The sequence below is a fragment of the Pan paniscus genome, chromosome 1 (genome assembly GCF_029289425.2).
Source record: "Pan paniscus chromosome 1, NHGRI_mPanPan1-v2.0_pri, whole genome shotgun sequence".
NCBI classification, from domain to species: Eukaryota; Metazoa; Chordata; class Mammalia; order Primates; family Hominidae; genus Pan; species Pan paniscus.
In genome coordinates, this window is record NC_073249.2 from 102,556,390 (window position 1) to 102,574,866 (window position 18,477).

At 40.7% G+C, this 18,477-nt stretch overlaps 1 protein-coding gene across 1 annotated transcript; it reads left to right on the forward strand.

Annotated features, from left to right (window-relative positions):
• The first annotated feature begins 211 nt into the window (after positions 1–211).
• On the forward strand, positions 212–18,039 carry PRKAB2 (protein kinase AMP-activated non-catalytic subunit beta 2). Its single transcript, XM_003809197.6, has 8 exons — positions 212–421; positions 683–861; positions 4,911–5,077; positions 5,901–5,994; positions 6,222–6,342; positions 10,579–10,712; positions 11,358–11,426; positions 13,496–18,039. The coding sequence occupies exons 2-8, from the start codon at positions 706–708 to the stop codon at positions 13,571–13,573; spliced, it is 819 nt and encodes a 272-aa protein (XP_003809245.1). The 5' UTR covers positions 212–421; positions 683–705; the 3' UTR covers positions 13,574–18,039.
• Positions 18,040–18,477: the final 438 nt, after the last annotated feature.

Consider the following 18,477-nt stretch of genomic DNA (forward strand, 5'->3'; position numbering starts at 1 on the left):
GCCGCTCCTCCCGGCACCGAGCACCGGAGCCCAGGGAGGCGGCCTCCGAGTGTCATTTGGGGACGTCCCTTCTGCCGGGTAGTCTCAGAGGCCAAGCGCTCCTATTATCCCGGGCGCAGTCTCCCCAGGCGGGACAGGCCCTGCCTGGCGCCCCCTCCTGGCGCTGGAGGCTGCGTGCGCCACCATCGAGGCGGCGGCGGCGGCGGCTAGAGAGGCCGGCGGGTCCCGGGCGCCGAGGCTGCAGGCCGCAGGGAACGCGCACTGGGCGGACTCCGCGCCGCCGGCCTTGTAGCCATTTTAGGAGGAATCGCTGGTCGCCAGCGAGGGGTGCGGCTTCAATTTCAATAACTTTATTGGTGGCCTGATCTGCAGAACAGCCATCACATCAGTGGCCCTTGGAGGAGGGAGCGCATCGCCCGAGGTGACTGGAGTGGGGGCGCCCCTGGCAGTGAGCGCGGGGACGCGGGGGAGGTCCCGATAGCGGGTTTCCTGAGCTAGGGCCAGTGAGGGCACCGGGGTATTTGCAGGCGTTCCCGCAGGCCAGGAGGGAGAGGGCTCCAGGGCTCGGCTTCCCTGGGGCGGGGAATCCCTTGCCCTGTCCCGAGGCGCAGGGGCGGGGCCGGGGGGCGCCCCTGACGCGGCGGCTGAGGTGTTCCCAGCCCGGTGTCGTTCCCCGCGGTAGGTGGTCCCCGACGAGCTGCAGCCATGGGCAACACCACCAGCGACCGGGTGTCCGGGGAGCGCCACGGCGCCAAGGCTGCACGCTCCGAGGGCGCAGGCGGCCATGCCCCGGGGAAGGAGCACAAGATCATGGTGGGGAGTACGGACGACCCCAGCGTGTTCAGCCTCCCTGACTCCAAGGTAAGCGTCCCACGCCCGCAGTTGGTGTCAGTACTGCAGCGGGTTGATTTCTGGGCTCCTCTTCCCTTTCTTGGTTCTTTTCTACCGCGCCGAACCGGGCTATGGTTTTTTGAATTAAAGGGATTTTTCGGGGACAGAGGTGTTGGATGATAATACCTCTTGCAGTGCCGCCTCAAAATAGGATAAAGAGGCGGAGTTCTTGCTTTCCTGGTGTTCTGACTAATCTGTTGGCCACATTTTTAGGATGGGGACAATAGACATCCCCCATCCCCGATCCTCCGAGCACGAATGGCTCTCTTCCATAGCGTTGCTGAATTTGTAGTTTGTAATCCCTGGTGGACAACTTCAGAGGGTAGGTTGCACGAGTTGCTGACCATAGGTGGTAGTTTCTCACCTTTGCCCTGAGGTGGCTAAATGAAATTCTTTTTCTGAAAATTTCTATGTATCAGTATCATTTTTGCTCTTCTAGCAGCTCTACAGTTGTGATCCTCTTCCCTTTTGGCACGGCTGTAAGCAGCAACTACTTGCTTATTGAATACTTTCTCCTAGTCTTGGGAATCAATTAAGGACATCATTTAGTTGACTGCTTAATTTTTGTCCCATACTTTATAGTTGTGGTGGCTGAGGCTGTGCCTCTTTCACGCCCCGCTGCTGCTCCGTAGGTGGAAGAGCCAATGATTCCACGACTTCTTTACTCCTCAGTAGTACTTCAAAATGTTGCGTGGCTAAAAAAACAACCCACAGCTGCCCTGAAGTCCTTGCTCTCAATTCCAAGGACTTTCAGGAAGAGATCAACTTGTTTTCACTCTGTAAGAAAGGACAGATGGAGCCGATAGCAGCGATTACCATTCTAATGTTTCTAATGGCTTTCAGAGCTGTCAGCATGAAATACAAGTAATTCCTCCAGGTAGACTGACTGGATGAGATAGAAAAATGGAGGGCTTGAGGAGATTCGGGTGTGTTTGATGTTTCCTATCATTTCATCACTTCCCAGGGAACTGGGGCTTTAGAGAGTGAATAGAGTATTGTTTGCCATATTGGTAGCACATGGAATTTGGATTCCATGATTTATTTCTTTGGATCTCAATTGATAACATCATCACAGCCTGGCGCAGAGGCTCACGCCTGTAATCCCAGCACTTTGGGAGGCCGAGGCGGTTGGATCATTTGAGGTCAGGTGTTCAAGACCAGCCTGACCAACATGGTGAAACCCCGTCTCTACTAAAAATACAGAAAAAGTAGCCGGGCATGCTGGTGCATGCCTGTAGTCCCAGCTACTCGGGAGGCTGAGGCAGGAGAATCGCTTGAACCCGGGAGGCGGTGGTTGCAGTGAGTTTAGATCAAACCACTGCACTCCAGCCTGGGTGACAGACTCTCAAAAAAAAAAAAAAAAAAAAAACCAACCATAATCACAGAGAAGTGAGAGTGATTAAAAGGAGCACTTATTGGGGTTTATTCTCCAATTCTCCATTCTTATTTGGGCTATCTACAAGCCATCTGAATTTACTTCTTCAAAGCTTTCGAAAGGTGATCCGCCTCATTATATTTTTACCCTTTTCCTATGTTGATGACTCAGGATTTAAATACAGTGTATTTGTCGAACTGTGACTGCAGTAATTGGTGTCCTGATTAAAAGCCAGGTTGCTCTGTCTGAATTGGGGCCTATTTTGTATTATTCTTATCTCTCACCTCAGTCTTGGCATTTGTGAATTAAGAAAATTATTCATATAATTTTCAGATTGAAAATCAGATAATTCCTAAGGTCTCATTTAAGTCTAAAATTTTATAGTTCTCAATGTACCCTCTTTACCTCTAAACTCAACATTTTACTTAAACATCAAACTGTAGTTCTGATTGTCGTTTTGCCTCTTTTCCTGGTAGTTTTGCTGAGTAACTTGAAGTAAACAATCTTTCTGCTAGTCAGTCGCATTCATTCCTACTACAGAAATGTCATGTCATAAGTGGAAGGGCTTTCCTCCAAAGCTAGGCATATTAATAGTTTGTAGCTTTCAAATTCTAAACTGAAAATCCTGTCATAAAAGTAACTGACAGAAACAGTGGCAGGGGGGCCTACTTTGCTTTGAATGCCTACCTTTTTCAGTGGACTAGTTCAGTGGTTCTCAATCCTGTTTGCACATTAGAATCACCTCAGATTTCTTTAAATACTTTTTGGAAAATTTGAAACATTTTCAAAGTAGGGGGAAACAGTATAATGACATCTATATACATGCCACCCAGTTTGAACAATGATCAGATCTTGAATGAACATATAACATCTATACCCCAGTCCACTGTTCTCCCACTAGTTATTTTGAAGCAAATTCCCAGATATTATATATCAAGTATTATTTTATCTGTAACATTTTAGGATGTACCTCTAAAGATGAGGGTTTTTTCTTTGTTATTTTAACATAATCACGGTATATCTGGGAAGCTTTTTTTCCTTTATTTTAACATAATCACAGTGTTATCTAGAAAGCTTTTTAAAAATAGGTTCCCAGATCTTACATCCGAATCTGAGGGTTATTCTTAGGCATATGTCAAATTCTTGTAATTCTAACGCAGCCAGTTAGTCAAGAGTGCATTGTTCTGAGAATATGTAGTTTTTCTCTTAAGTCAATTCCTTATGTGAAAGTCCTTTCAATTCTCTTTCTCTATTTACTTTGGATTATCCTGCTACTGATATGCTATACTGTAGTTTTGAGGAATATCAAGAGAATGTATGGAGGGAAACTATGTCAACCATTTTGAAAAGAAAGCCCAAATGAATAAGCTAGTCCTTTTTTTAAAAAAAAAACCCACATTATTCAATTTAGTAATATTTAGGCTTAATACTATACAGTCTTATTTACCAAAGTCACTTAAACCAGTCTAAAATAGGGGTCAGCAATCTTTCTGTAAAGGGCCAGATAGTAAATAGTTTAGACTTTGTAGAGCATACAGTCTCTGTTATAGCTACGCAATTCTGCCACTGTAGCCTGTAAGCAGCTATAGACAATATAGGTAAGCAAGGCAGGTATGTTGGTTCACACCTCTAGTCTCAGCTTCTCTGGAAGCTGAGGTGGGAAGATGGCTTGAGCCCAGGAGTTCGAGGCTGCAGTGAGCTATGATTACACCACTCACTGCATTCCAGCCTGGGTGACAGAGCAAGGTCCTTTCTCAATCAATCAATCAGTAAAATAATAGGTAAACAAATGGGCAGAGCTGTTTTCAAATAACACTTGATAAAAGCATCTGGCTTACTGGCTGTCTGCCAACTCTTGGTCCAAAGGATAGTAATGAAAAGAAACAGGAGTTACTGTTTTTACAATCCCATAAACCTCATTTGATAAGAGAGCTACTTTTGATAAAGGAAATTGTATTTTTGATCTCTTGCTTCTTGAGGTTCTAGAATTTTTATTCCTACTCCTGAAATAATTAGTATAAGAGTGGGATAGGGGAATAAGTAAGATTTCATAGCCACTTCTCAAGTTTTAAGAAATCAGTGATCTGGTTTTTGAATTTTTAATGTTTCTTCTTTTTGTAACTTGTTAGCTGAAATACAGTTTATGAATTACTTATGAATTTTGATATCTCTGACTTCCATTACAACTGGTAATTGAGAGCTATTCATATTTGCCTATAAAAATATATGGCTGACTTAATTATCTTTTACAGAACCATACTTTGTTTTCATTTTTTTTTTCCTCTGAAGAAAGACTCAGAAGCATATCATAATTGCCTGCCTATGAGTTAAACTAGTGGTAGGGAGTTATTTTTTTCTTTTTTATTGAAGGGAGAGTCTAAGGCTCTGGAAGGGTAAGTGACACAGGTAGACTCAAAAGTTAGGCTATGATTTAGGCAGTGCTTGAGCATAGGCCATTTGACCATTTTTGGTCCTAGATGAGTTCTTTTTCTATAATTTGTTCAAACTCTGATTTAGTTGCTAATTTTGGGGTTTATATCCTTAGCCAAAGCCTAGCACCCTTCTCTACCCTAGGGAGGAGAGTGACCTTTTTAGAATTCTTGGGTCACAGTTTATTCTAGGGATGACCTACTCCTTCTTACAGCTCCCTGGGGACAGAGAGTTTGTATCATGGCAGCAGGATTTGGAGGACTCCGTAAAGCCCACACAGCAGGCCCGGCCCACTGTTATCCGCTGGTCTGAAGGAGGCAAGGAGGTCTTCATCTCTGGGTCCTTCAACAATTGGAGCACCAAGATTCCACTGATTAAGAGGTGACAAGTGTCTTGGTTGAATCTAAGGGTCCAGGAATAGAGACCTGATTTCTTTTCTCAGAAGAGAGACCCAGCTGGACTTTTCTCCACCTACTAAGGACTGTCTCTAGAACATGCCCTTTTCTGCGGCCACTTAGTATATCTGTGGGATTTTTTTTTAACCTCATAGTCAGAGATGTTTTACCCTTTAGAATTTCATTGCCTCAGAGGGATTCATAATAGCTTTATGGCTACATTCTTTAGGACTATGTCATACAAGTCCTGTCTATGCTTGTGGGAAGTCTTTTGTAACTGTCTGAGTCTTGTTGCTCTGACTTCTGCACTAAAGCAAAACACATTTTGAAGTTCTAGGTAGTCATGTTATTTGTTGCTTCCAAAGCAATAATGAGTGATTTAACTGGTTGTCAGAATGGCCCTTTGTATGGTAGTTCATTTTCCAGAAAAGGTTCACCAAAACAGGGAAAGAGTACCTTGAGGCACTTCTGTATCCTAAACCTACCTATCTTATTTGCACTGGTGAGGAACTTGTTCTACTGAAGCAAAGTAAGTTATACTAAGGTGAACCATTTGAGGGGATTAATGTTTTTATTATTCTTTTCCAGATATTGGTTAAGAACTAACGTTGTAGGGAGGAGCTGGTAAATACATGTCCAAGATGATACAGAAAAGGAGAATGGGTTTATACGTTGTTTTTTACACCAGGGGATACAATGGCTTAGGAATCTGGGAAATTATTCATATGATACTATGATTGCCACTTGTTTTTTAGATTCAGTCTTCTAAAAGGAACTTGGCCTGTTTGCCTTTCTTTTTTCTTCTGTAGCCATAATGACTTTGTTGCCATCCTGGACCTCCCTGAGGGAGAGCACCAATACAAGTTCTTTGTGGATGGACAGTGGGTTCATGATCCATCAGAGGTAAGGCCTTGATCTCCAAGGGTAACCATTGACTTAGCAGTCTCATTTTAGCTGTCATTTCTGTCAAGACTGATGGGCAGCTGCTCCCCTACACTGGAGGATTTCTCTCTTGATAAAACGTGGAGGTGCTGAGAACAATCGTGTAAATTTTAGTAAAAGAGGAAGGTTGGATGGAAGAGATGGATTTGAAAGAGAGATTCAATAATTTTTTCTATTCACTGTTTCAGCCTGTGGTTACCAGTCAGCTTGGCACAATTAACAATTTGATCCATGTCAAGAAATCTGATTTTGAGGTGTTCGATGCTTTAAAGTTAGATTCTATGGAAAGTTCTGAGACATCTTGTAGAGGTAATTTTGTATTATTTACTCTCTCTTGCTGTGTCTTTCTTGTAGTTCCTTCCTAAAAGTTGTTTATGTGTGTATATACATATAGAGGGAGAGAGAGAGCAGGGGGTTGGGGGGAGGAGAGAGAGAGACAGAGATATTTCTCCTGTAAACATTTAGGTCTCTTATTTGCAGCAAACACAAACACACACATTGTAACACAAGTCTCATGATACAACGTTTACCTTATTACATGGGATACACTCTATTTTCCATGTTATCTTTTATAACCACTAATGGGCTACAGCCTATAGTTTGAAAAGCTGTTTCTAGTAATATTTCAAGTTTTCCACTGACCTTTGATGATATTACCCAGCAGAGGCGATACATGTGTGTAGTTTGTTTGGTATGCCCCATCTTAATCCTGCCAGTTTGAGACCTCAGTTAGCAGTTTCATGATTTTATGAGGTCCAAAAAATGTGGGGAAAAAATGGTTAAAAAAACCAACAGCCTGGGCAATATGGCAAGACCCATCTCTACAAAAAATTTTTAAAAATTAGCCGAGCGTAATGGCACATGCCTGTGGTCCCAACAATTTGAGAGGCTGAGGCGTGAGGATTGCTTGAGCCCAGGAGGTCGAGGCTGCTGTGAAGCATGTTTGAGCCTCCTCACTCCAGCCTGGGCAACAGAGTGAGATACTGCCTCAAAAACAAGACAACCACCCCCCTGCCCCCTGACAATTCTGTTGTAGGTAATTGAAATTTTTAAAGTTTTTGGTTAAAAAAAAAAAAAGTCTTTGGTAGCGGAAAATATCTTTACACTTTTATTTCCTTTAATATTATTTGATCCAAGGCCTTCATCTCTGCTTACAATTGCTATAGTATCAGAGAATATTTTGCTAACCACACTTGTAGTTACCATTTTGTTACTTTACAATAAGAACTATCTAAAGAATTGTGCACAGTATTCCCAGTGAGCACACTTCTCTCCTGTGAGTTCAAAGCCTGCCTCTGCTACTAACTAGTTTTGCCATCATGAACAAATCTCTCAACCTTTTTCGTTCTGAGTTTCTTCACAGTAAAACCAGGGACTTAAACTTTCAGTGATTCTCAGCTGAGGAGGCACAATACCTTAAGTGGAACATATTTGAATTTCAGGGGAGAAGGGTGGCTTTGCTGTTTTTAAAAGAAATTATTGGCTGGGCACAGTGGCTCAGGCCTGTAATCCCAGCACTTTGGGAGGCCGAGGCGGGTGGATCACCCAAGGTCGGGAGCTCAAGACCAATATGGCTACTATGGTGAAGCCCTGTCCCTACTAAAAATACAAAAATTAGCCAGGTGTGGTGATACAGGCCTCTAGTCCCAGCTGCTCAGGAGGTTGAGGTGGGAGAATCACTTGAACCTGGGAGACGGAGGTTGCAGTGAGCTGAGATCGCGCCACTGTACTCCAGCCTGGGCGACAAAGTGAGATTTCGTCTCAAAAAAAAAAAAAAAAGAAAAAACCACCGGGCGTGGTGGCTCACGCCTGTAATCCCAGCACTTTGGGAGGCCGAGGCGGGTGGATGACGAGGTCAGGAGATCAAGACCATCCTGGCTAACACGGTGAAACCTCATCTCTACTAAAAAATACGAAAAATTAGCTGGGTGTGGTGGCGGGCGCCTGTAGTCCCAGCTACTCGGGAGGCTGAGGCAGGAGAATGGCGTGAACCCGGGAGGCGGAGCTTGCAGTGAGCTGAGATCTCGCCACTGCACTCCAGCCTGGGCGACAGAGCGAAGAGTGAGACTATTATTAACAGTGTAATCATCTGTTGAGGAAACTTTTGAAAATGTTGTTTTCATCATATAAGCTCAGAAGGTTAAATTGGGCATTATTTTTGACTGGTGGGACAGTAATTTAAAAGGGTTTTAAAATGCTGAATTAGATTATGAGGATACTTGTGACTAACTTTTGCATTATATAATTCTGGCAAAGTAACCAATAAATAGACATGTATCATAATTATATAGAGAGAAGACTTGCATACTTTTGATATTTCCCTTTCTCCTAATTTCCCAATCTATTGAGGTAACGCTTATAATCCATTTTTTACTAGGAATCTACAGATAATGGATTTTAGTCTGCACTCATTTACTGTCTATCCATGTATGTAACTTTAGGCAAATAACCAATTTGTATTTATTTTTTTCTGGTGAAAAGGCAATAAAAACTATTCTGTGCACTTCCCAAGGGTATTTTGTGGATCATGTGACGAAATAACAAAGCATAATACTTTGTAAAGTTTCAAGTTCCATATGTTTTAAAGATATTATTTAATATCAGAGTATTACTTCTGCTTTTTTCTTTTGCCTTATATGTATTTTTTATTTTTAATTGACGCATAACAATTGTACGTATTTATGAGATACAATGTGATGTTTCAATACATTTTATATGTGTAATGATCGAGTCAGGGCAATTAGCATATTCATCTCAAACATTTGTCGTTTCTTCGTGGTGATAACATTCAAAATCCTTTCTTCTAGCTATTTTATTTTGTTACATTATTGTTACCTATATTCACTCTACTGTGCAACAGAACACTGGAACTTAGTTCTTACAATGAATTTGGTGGCTCACACCTGTAATCCTAGCACTTTGGGAGGCCGAAGTGGGAGGATCACTTGAGTCCAGGAGTTTGAGACCAGCCTGGGCAACATAGTGAGACCCTGTCTCTACAAAAAAAATCAAAAAATTAGCTGGGCATGGTAGCATGTGCCTTTAGTACCAACTACTCTGAAGGCTGAGGTGGGAGGATCACTTGAGCCCAGGAGGTCAAGACTGTAGTGAGCCGTGATCAAGCCACTGCACTCCAGACTCGGTGACACAGAGCAAGACCCTCTCTCAAAAAAGAAACAATAACATTTAAATAAAATATATTATAATATATTTCTCTTCATTTTTGTATATTCTATTCTTGTCTGCATACTTTTTTCATTTTTTTGAGATGTAATTTATACATCATAAAATTAACTCTTAAATTGTACAACTCAGTAATTTTTAGTATATTCAGAGTTATGTGATTATCACAACTATCTAATTCCAGAGCATTTTTATCACCCGCAGAATAAACCCTGTACCCATTAGCAGTCACATCCCATTCCCTCCTCCCCTCCGTCCCTGGCAACCACAAGTCTTGCTGTCTTAAGGATTTGCCTGTTCTGGACATTTCATATTGGTGGAATCCTACAATATGTGGTCTTTTGTGACTGGCTTCTTTCACTTAGCATAATGTTATCAGGGTTCATCCATGTTGTAACCATGTATCAGTACTTCGCTCTTTTTTATGGCTGAATAAGAGCCCATTGTGTGGACATACTGTTTGTTTATCCATTCAGTAGTTGATAGACATCTTGATTGTTTCCACTTTTTGGCTATTATAAATAATGCTATTATGAACACTGGTGTACAAGTTTTTGTGTAGACATATGTTTTCATTTCTTTTGGGTATATACCCAGTGTATAATGCTGGGTCATGTGGTAACTTTATGTTTAACTATTTGAGGAACTGCCAAACTGTTTTCCAAAGTGGCTGGACTACTTTACATTCCCTCTAGCAGTGGGAATAGTGTGAGTGTTCCAATTTCTCCATTCCTTTGTTGACACTTCTTATTGTCTGTCTGTTTGATTTTAGCTGTCCTAGTGAGTATGAAATGGTAGCTTATTGTGGTTTTGATTTGCATTTCCCTAATGACAGTTACATACATTTTGTCCTTATTGTTGCAATCATTGTTGTATTGGTAGTCTTAGGAGTTTATAACCTTGTTGTTTGGCTGGAAAAAAGAAAAAATCTAATCTTTTCCCATTGTTTGAAAGTTACAAGGCATCTTTACATCCATTATCTAATTTGATTTCCTTAAAAACATCATGAAATAGGGCAAAGATTATTTTTATTTTATAAAGAAACTGACCATTGTGGAGGGATTCTTCCAAGGTCCTACAGCTGATACATGTAGTAGCTCTTCCCTGAGCCTGGGTCTTTGAGTCTTTATATCTTTGTCTGTCTCCCAAATCATGTTGCTATGTTGAGGAGCTTCATGGTTTATGTCCAGGGGACTCAGATTTTTCCTCTGGTTACCTTACAGCTGTAGATCCCACAGGTCACAAGTTTGTGATCCAGGACTTCTACCATATTTAATGTTAGCTGCCATGTATTGATAGCTTTTCCCATGCATTCCTGCTAATTCTCCAACTCTTTCTCATATTTGTATAAATATCTTTCAGACCTTTCCAGCTCACCCCCAGGGCCTTATGGTCAAGAAATGTATGCGTTTCGATCTGAGGAAAGATTCAAATCCCCACCCATCCTTCCTCCTCATCTGCTTCAAGTTATTCTTAACAAAGACACTAATATTTCTGTGAGTATCCTGAGTATTACTGGGGCATCTGGGAGTGTCTAGGACCATTTGGACCAAAGTTCAGTAATCCTAGAGGTTAGGATTATTACAGAGGTGTGTTGAGATTATAAGTCATACACATACCAATAACATTACAGATTTCCTTTTTCCAGTGGTGAGTCACAGCTTTTTCAGGTACTGATATAAAAATTCATAGTTGTCTCCTCATCCTAATAAAATCAGGATCAGAGCTATGGACTTCTTTTGAGCACAACATAAAGGAGTAGTTATCATTTGGGGGTGTACAAAAGAACTATGAAAGCTTTTTTGTATGTAATTCATGTCTCTATTCAATCTACTTGATTCCTACTATGATTGTTTTTGCCTTGTAACACAACTCTTCCTTGTGTGTTGTGGGCAAGATTTTTGTTTTAGCTCTCTTAAGGAAGATTAGTAGATGCTGAGGCGTGAGATTTCTGCCCTAGACTGATAATTTTTCTAATTTTCTGTAATAGGATTGTATTATTGATACATACTAGAGTGGGTGCATTATTGAAAAGAGAGCGCATTCTAGTTTAAATTTCTCAAAGAGCTCTGAGGAAGAGTAAGCTGTTTGGTTTGTCTGTGCATTAATTTCATTTAGTAATTTTTTTCTCTTTCTCTTAGTGTGACCCAGCCTTACTCCCTGAGCCCAACCATGTTATGCTGAACCATCTCTATGCATTGTCCATTAAGGTAAGTGGTGGCCCTGGCTCTTCACAGAGCTCCCTGGAATGAGAGGTCAAGGGTAACATACGTTCTCAGTGGTTACTTTCTCTGCTATTTCATTGAAGCTGAAGCTGGCAGTAATGATCAAATTATAGAAGAACTCTCTTTTTTTTAACTACTAGGTTGTTTGTTTTAAAATCTCAGTCTCTGTGTTCTGGCTGGCTGAATTGCCCTCTGATAGGACTTTTTTGCTGCCCAATTATTTTTTGGGTGACTAGAATCTTTACACTAGCTGTTTACTTAAGTTTGTGTTCATAGCATAGGATTTCTTCTGCAGAAAAAGCAGGTTTAGCTTCCAGTTCAAAGAATGCTTGAATGTGATATTAAGGCTTTCATTTTTTGAAGGTGGAATTGAGCTACTTTCAGGTGCCTCATTCATATATACTCAGGTGCTTGCATCTCTCCTATACACTAGTTAAAGGAGAGATGTGACCAGATTTGCCCTGTCCCGTCAACTCTAGAGTCCTCCTTGGTTTTTCTGCTGCTTTAGAGTCTGGGTTGGAAATAGCCATTCTGTTCTGTCTTGTTATGTCTTTGTGGTTTGGCTATTGGAATAAAGTTATATAGCTCTGCAGTTATCAAACCAGGCTGATTATCATTAGAGTCTCCTGGAGAAGATTGTAAAAATACAGATTCAGCAGCTCCATTCCTAGAGATTCTGAATAAGTGCATCTAGGATGGGCCCTATAATTTTTTTAAGCTGCTTTTACTTGGATATATAGCTGGATTCGGGAAATCACTGATATAGCTAACAAACTATGTGGTACAATATAACACTTAAAAATATATTATTGAATTTAATTTTTATAATAACGTTGTAAGTATTTTTAACCCCTGTTTTATAGATAAAGAAACTAAGGCTCAGAGAAGGTCAAATTGCCAGTAAGTACCAGAGACAGGACTGCTGAGGTCCAGTCCTCCTATGCTGACTTCATATTCTTTCCTATATTATCATTATGCCAGGTCTTTCCAAGTAGGTTTTTCTCAGGTATTCCTCATTTCCACAAAACCTGTGGAAGTGTAAAAGTGAATTGTTTACCTGCCTTGCTTCTGTCGTATTTAGGCTTTGTGTCAGCATGACTCTGGAGTGTTAACCCGAGAAGCATTCACGGTGGATAATACAGTACGGGGGAAGGTAGAAGGATACACTTGTTCTTAGTCGGATTTGCTTGGGTTCTTTGGGATCTGATGGATTTTGCCTCCTGTAACTGCTCCTTGGATGTCATTTAATTTGCCTAGGCTTGCCATCTCCTCCTGTGGTACATCTGTAGTCTGCAACACAGCCTGGGAAATGGTACCTCTTGCTCTCTTCTTACTGGTTCTGACTCAGGTGAAGGTGTTTGATTATTGTGGCTTAGCTTGGTTCTGACCCATTCCTGATTCTCTCATATTGTTTAGGCGGTTTGGAATTGATCCATTGGATTGGGTGTCTTTCTGAAGAGGATTTTGACATCTACTTTGTTCAAGGATAGAGAGGGATTCCTAGGTTCCCTCTAAATCAGAGAGATCTTTTGGAAGTCATCCCTGGTTTTAAATGGAAATTAGACCTGCTTTGGGACTTGGAAATAGTTTTTCAGAAGGATTGTTTCTTTTTTTCCTCATTGTCTTTAAGACTTTCTTCTAGAAATGGATGCCAGAATATTTTGTTCTTTTTTTTTTTTCTTGCTAGTTTTAGGCCCAACATTAGAATTTAAAGTAGGGAAGGGAGCAAGGTAGGAGACTATTATTTCTTCAGCCCTTTTATGTGTCAGAAACTGTGTCAGATATTCTCATGTAATCATCAGAGCAACCTTAATGGTAGGTGTTATCTTTTGTAATGATGAGATAAAAAGACTTGGACACACTAAGTAGATTACCCAAGGCCACAAGTAGAATGATGATAGGAGTCAGAATTGGAACTAAAACTTATTTGACCTCCTTCTCTTATATCAAACTATCTCTGTTAAAAGTGAGTGACTGTGAAGGACTGATGACTGGGAAGAGCTACCTACTGTCTGAAGTAATGAATTAGCTGCGTATGTTTCTTTTCCTTGCAGGACAGTGTGATGGTCCTTAGCGCAACCCATCGCTACAAGAAGAAGTATGTTACTACTCTGCTATACAAGCCCATTTGAAGGGATCCCTTCTTGCCTCTAAGGATTCAGGAGAAGCATCTCCCTTGCATTTCTGGACTGAACCAGTCTTACCTGAGACTGGAAGGCTGATTTGCTTTGAGGCTGATATGTGTGTTTCAGAGCCTCTGAGTAGGATGCTCTGCTTTTGCATTTGATTGCAGATGAGAGCTTTATGAGTTCACGGAATTTATTTTAAGAAAAAAAATATACTTATGAGAAGAAGGTAAATGGAAGCCTCCTAGCCCCAGCTAGAAGTATTGTTTCTGCCTGTGGGTTTTCACCAAGACCTGTTTGGGGGCGCTGCAGGAATAACTATATAGGAAGATTTTTCCTAAAATGAAAGAACAGCAAACTCTTAGGATCCTTGTTGGGTGGAGATTCTATCACTGCTACCTTGGCTCTCCAAGGAATGGGCTTGTGCTAGACCGCTGCCCTACTTAACAGCTGCCTCATTGCAAGGGCAGTTTTTCTTGCATGGGTTCTCTATATTCCCAGAGTATGTGGCACAATCTGTGTTGTTTATATGATACCAGATGCCCCACAAGAACCCTTATTCCTCTCATTTCACATTCTTCCTTTAATAGCCTCCTTCAGATCCCATACCTGACCCCTCTCTAACACAAAACTTATTGGGTAAGTGACTTTGAAAAGTTTTGTGGCACCTGACCCACCCCAGACACTAGGGCTATCAGAAGGTCTCCTTTTTAGCCCAGCACAGGCCCAGGCCACTTTGTCGTGTTTGTTTTAACTTCTAAAGAAAATATGTTTCAGCATTATAAGAAAGGCAGAATGCAGAACACCTACATTTTTGTTTTAGTTTGGTGCCAAGGCTCAGGCTGTATTGGCAAATTCCCGAAAGTTTTCCCACTTTGCCTGGCCCTGCTTCTGTCTTTTCTTTCTCAGCAAACAGTTCTGAAGGCAGGAGTGGAACCCGGGAGTATTTTCATGTCTTTCATCCTTGAAAGATTTTTATGTGCCTGCATTTTTTTTTTAATTAAAAAATGCCTTTTCATTGGTCTTAAGAGACCGCATTGGAGAATTTCAGGCTTTTGATAAATGCTTCTTCAAAGAGATTTTCTTCTCTAGTCTAGCCTTCCACATTCTTAGATTAATATGGCCAACCCTGTACACATCACTACACTAAACACTGCTCTAGATAAACTGCTCAAGTTCATTTAACTCATTTGATGCACCTAAAGGGGTTCCTCATTTTAAAGATTAGTTAGGCCAAGAAGCAAGAAAGTATTCCTAGTATTCCCAACCATGAAAAGTATCATTCTTTGCACCAAATGTTAACAAAATCATTTTGTTCTCCTGCCTCTTCTTTTTAAAGGTGTTTGATGATTAAGTGGGGTCACTGAATTCCATTTGTGGACTGAAAAGTATTCAATCCACTTTTGGGGTTCAGAGATAAAACATTTTTTCCCAAGTAGCTGGGGCTCTTCCATTTTACAGATAAGTCAAATAATCAACACTAAAGGAGGCTAAACTGTTGATGAATGAGAGACTCCCTGACTGCTCAGATGAGCCTAGCCACACTGAAAGGGCACCTACAGGTCAGTTTAGCTACCTCCTGTCTTTCCCATGCAAAGCTGATAACACAGTTGTCTTTGGACTTGTAGACCTCTTGGATTCCAGGTGTGATGGAGTAAAGTGTGGGATTGTTGTTTTGCTGGGATGCAAATAACTAAATGCTTTGGTGGTTAATTGCTAAGAGTAAATACTACTTTAGCCATCCAAGGCCACCTTCTGCAGCAAAAGGCTTTTGTGGAGAACCTTTTATGTTCCCAACCACTTTTTGAATGGTGTGCCATTTAAAAATCCAGGCCAGATCCTATTATAACCAACTCTCAGGATTTACAGCCTTCAGTTGTACTAGAATTTTGTTTTTATCCAATACTCATTAAATAAGTGGGCCACTTAGGAAGATTCAAAATCTTGGTTATTACATGAAGTTTGTTATATTCATATTTCTTGTCAACAGTATTGAAATGTAATATGTATGTGTTCATGTATGAAAATTTTTACTCCACACAGGTGTTTCAGTAGAGTGGGGCAGGAAAAGAGATCTCTTCGATTTCTGTCAGGCCTGAGGCTTTTGTGAAATGCGTCAGCCCCCTGTGACAGTAGGTTTTGATGCTAGTGATCTTCAGATCTTTCTCTCTGGAAATGTGCAGAGAGTGTCAGTTTCCCAAGTTCTGAGGTAACTCTCAGCCCAGATGTGAAATGGGAGCCTACCAGCTGGTATAGAAGGGAATGGGTAGGAGGCACTGGGTGCTGACTCATTCAGCACTGTCCCTTTTCTATACTGCTGATACATCCCATGGTTCTGAGAAGCCTTATCTCAGTCTATTTGGAAGAGAGGGAGGAAGAGAAGGAAGTAACCCAAAGTACTACTCATTTATCCTTGTATATTGATTAGTTAAAGGGATAATTAATTTAATGCTGAGGAGAGTTTGACAGATTTTGAAAATGAGTAATGGCAAAAAAAATTTTTTTAGCCTTTATTTTGCCTTTGGGAATTTTACAGAGTCAAAGTAGGCAGAATAAGAAAATAGTTCTTCAGGAGGGCCGACCTTTAAAGAACTTCAACATAGTTTTGGAATTGTGGGGAAGAGAAGAGTGACTGAGCTGAGAAGTAATAATAGAATAAAGGGTTGAGTAACTTAGAACTGAAAATGATCTCTTTTAAAAAGAAATTAGATCAGACACCACATGGTGGTGTCCTTGGATCTCACTGTGCAGAATTAGCAGTGTATAACCATCTTCTCTTTGCATCTTGTTCCAATTCTCTCCTCTTTCCTTTCCATTCTGCTTTAAGCTCATGTGTCAGGCAGACTTTACCAGAGTGTCAGACATTACCTAAAACACATACGTTAGCCATGCTGCTGGTATGGAGAAATTCCACACCATGATTATTAGCCTCCTTTAAGCTGAATGGGATTTAACCATTCTAGGCAACACCCCTGAAGGGCATACCTAACCTCAATAGTGTTGGCTTTTAAAATGTATGTTTGTATGGTAGAGAAACTTTGTAAAAGAAGAATCCAAGAGAAGTTTGTGAGGATCCTACAAACCCAGGCCCACTCACTTTGCTCCAATTCTTTCTAGTATCTTGTAGATCTAATGGGTCTGGGATAAAAACTTTGAAAAGTGTCAATATTCCATGTATGCTGCTGAAATGAAGTTAAGTTTGGAAAGAAGTGATACCTCTAGACTGGGTTTATATTAATCTGGGATATAAATGAAGAAGACATACTAATAGAACTCCTTGCTTTTAATTGGGGAAATAGGGCTTTAATAATTTTGACCTCAACTAAAAATGATATGCAATAGTCTATGTTTGTGTGTGTTTGAAATACATTGTGTTCTCAGAGATTTCTACATTCTCACGTTCTAGTGATTTGGGGCATGGGCTTAATAGCAGATGTACAGTGTATTCCTGCATTGTTGTGATTCACCCTTAAAGCCCAGTTCTTGCTGTCTTCTACCAGGGGCTGCTGACTCCAGTTACCCATGGAATGCAGGACCTGGGAGGGGTAGCCATTAGGGTCTTTCAAAACTCTTTGGATCTAAGCATTTGTCTCTCCTTAAGTGCCAATCACAATTGGATATGGAAGGACTGTGATTTCTGCAATGAACCCAAACTTTTAGAGTAAAAAGCCAAATTTAAATTATAAGAAAGAAGGGAAAAAAGAGAAAAACTCAAGTCTATTACTTGTAGAGTCCAATTCTTAGCAATGGAATCCCTCTAGGATTCTAGTTTGGGCTTTGTCTGGATTTGCTTTTCTCAGTTGTGCTTTGAAGTGAATAAGCTTTGTTACAAATTAATTTTTTATTAGTTCCAATATTAGTTGGAGTTAACTTGAATTGATTGTATGTAGCACAGCACTTTTGCAGTAAGATTGGTGTGAAATACTAAACACTATGGATTTTGTAGGTGTCAGGTTAAATGGTCAAGGGATACCTACATTAAGTCATATATTAGGTATTGATGATCTTACTTCTTTTCTGTTCCCCTCTACAAAACACTTACCTAACCCAGCTTGTGGTTTTAGGACAGCCAAAGCTCACTGTTGTTGGTTAGTCCTAATCACTACACGGGTCTCATAAATGAGACTTGTTTGAATTTTGGTACATTGGAGCATGTTGGTTGGTATTACACGGCAGCATTTCGAATGAGTGCAGCTCTGTGTCTGTCAGAAAGGAGAGATAAGACTACTTTGAAGGGAATTAAATATGTGAGTCCTCTTTTTAATGGTGCTTTTTGTAACCTTTAATGCTGAGGTACAGAGCTGCTTTTCAATATTTCATAAAGGAGTGGCAGACAAGAGTGGATTTTAAAGCTGTTCTTCAAACGTAATTTGTCACTGGACTCTGACACACCTGGAAATTATATGATATGATACATACAGAAATGTGGGTTTTTTCCATAAAACTTTAATAAAAGTATTATACAGCAGTAATATCTGAGTTATTGATTGATGACTGATTATATTATCAAGGTCTGTTTGCCTTGGTGTCTCAGGGCCTAAAGAATGTAAACTGCAAGACAACACATTTGAAAGAAGTCATGGGGTAGGGGACACAAATGATGTCCTTCTACTTTTTCTCTTCTTTTTGTTTCAGGCTATGCCAACATTATAGGAATGCAGACTTCATGATTTGATTTTCAGCATTTTCTCTGCTGGCTGCACATTTAGCTATCATCCTGTACTGGATTAGCTGAGCTCTTAGACCAATGATTCTCATCCCTGGCTGCACATTCATGACACCTGTGGAGACTCTATAAACATTGGTGGTCAATCCATTTCCACCCTAGTTAAATGGAAATCTCTGGTATGGGGTCCAGGCATCTGTATTTTTTAAGTTCCCCCAGATAATGCTAATAGACATCTAGGATT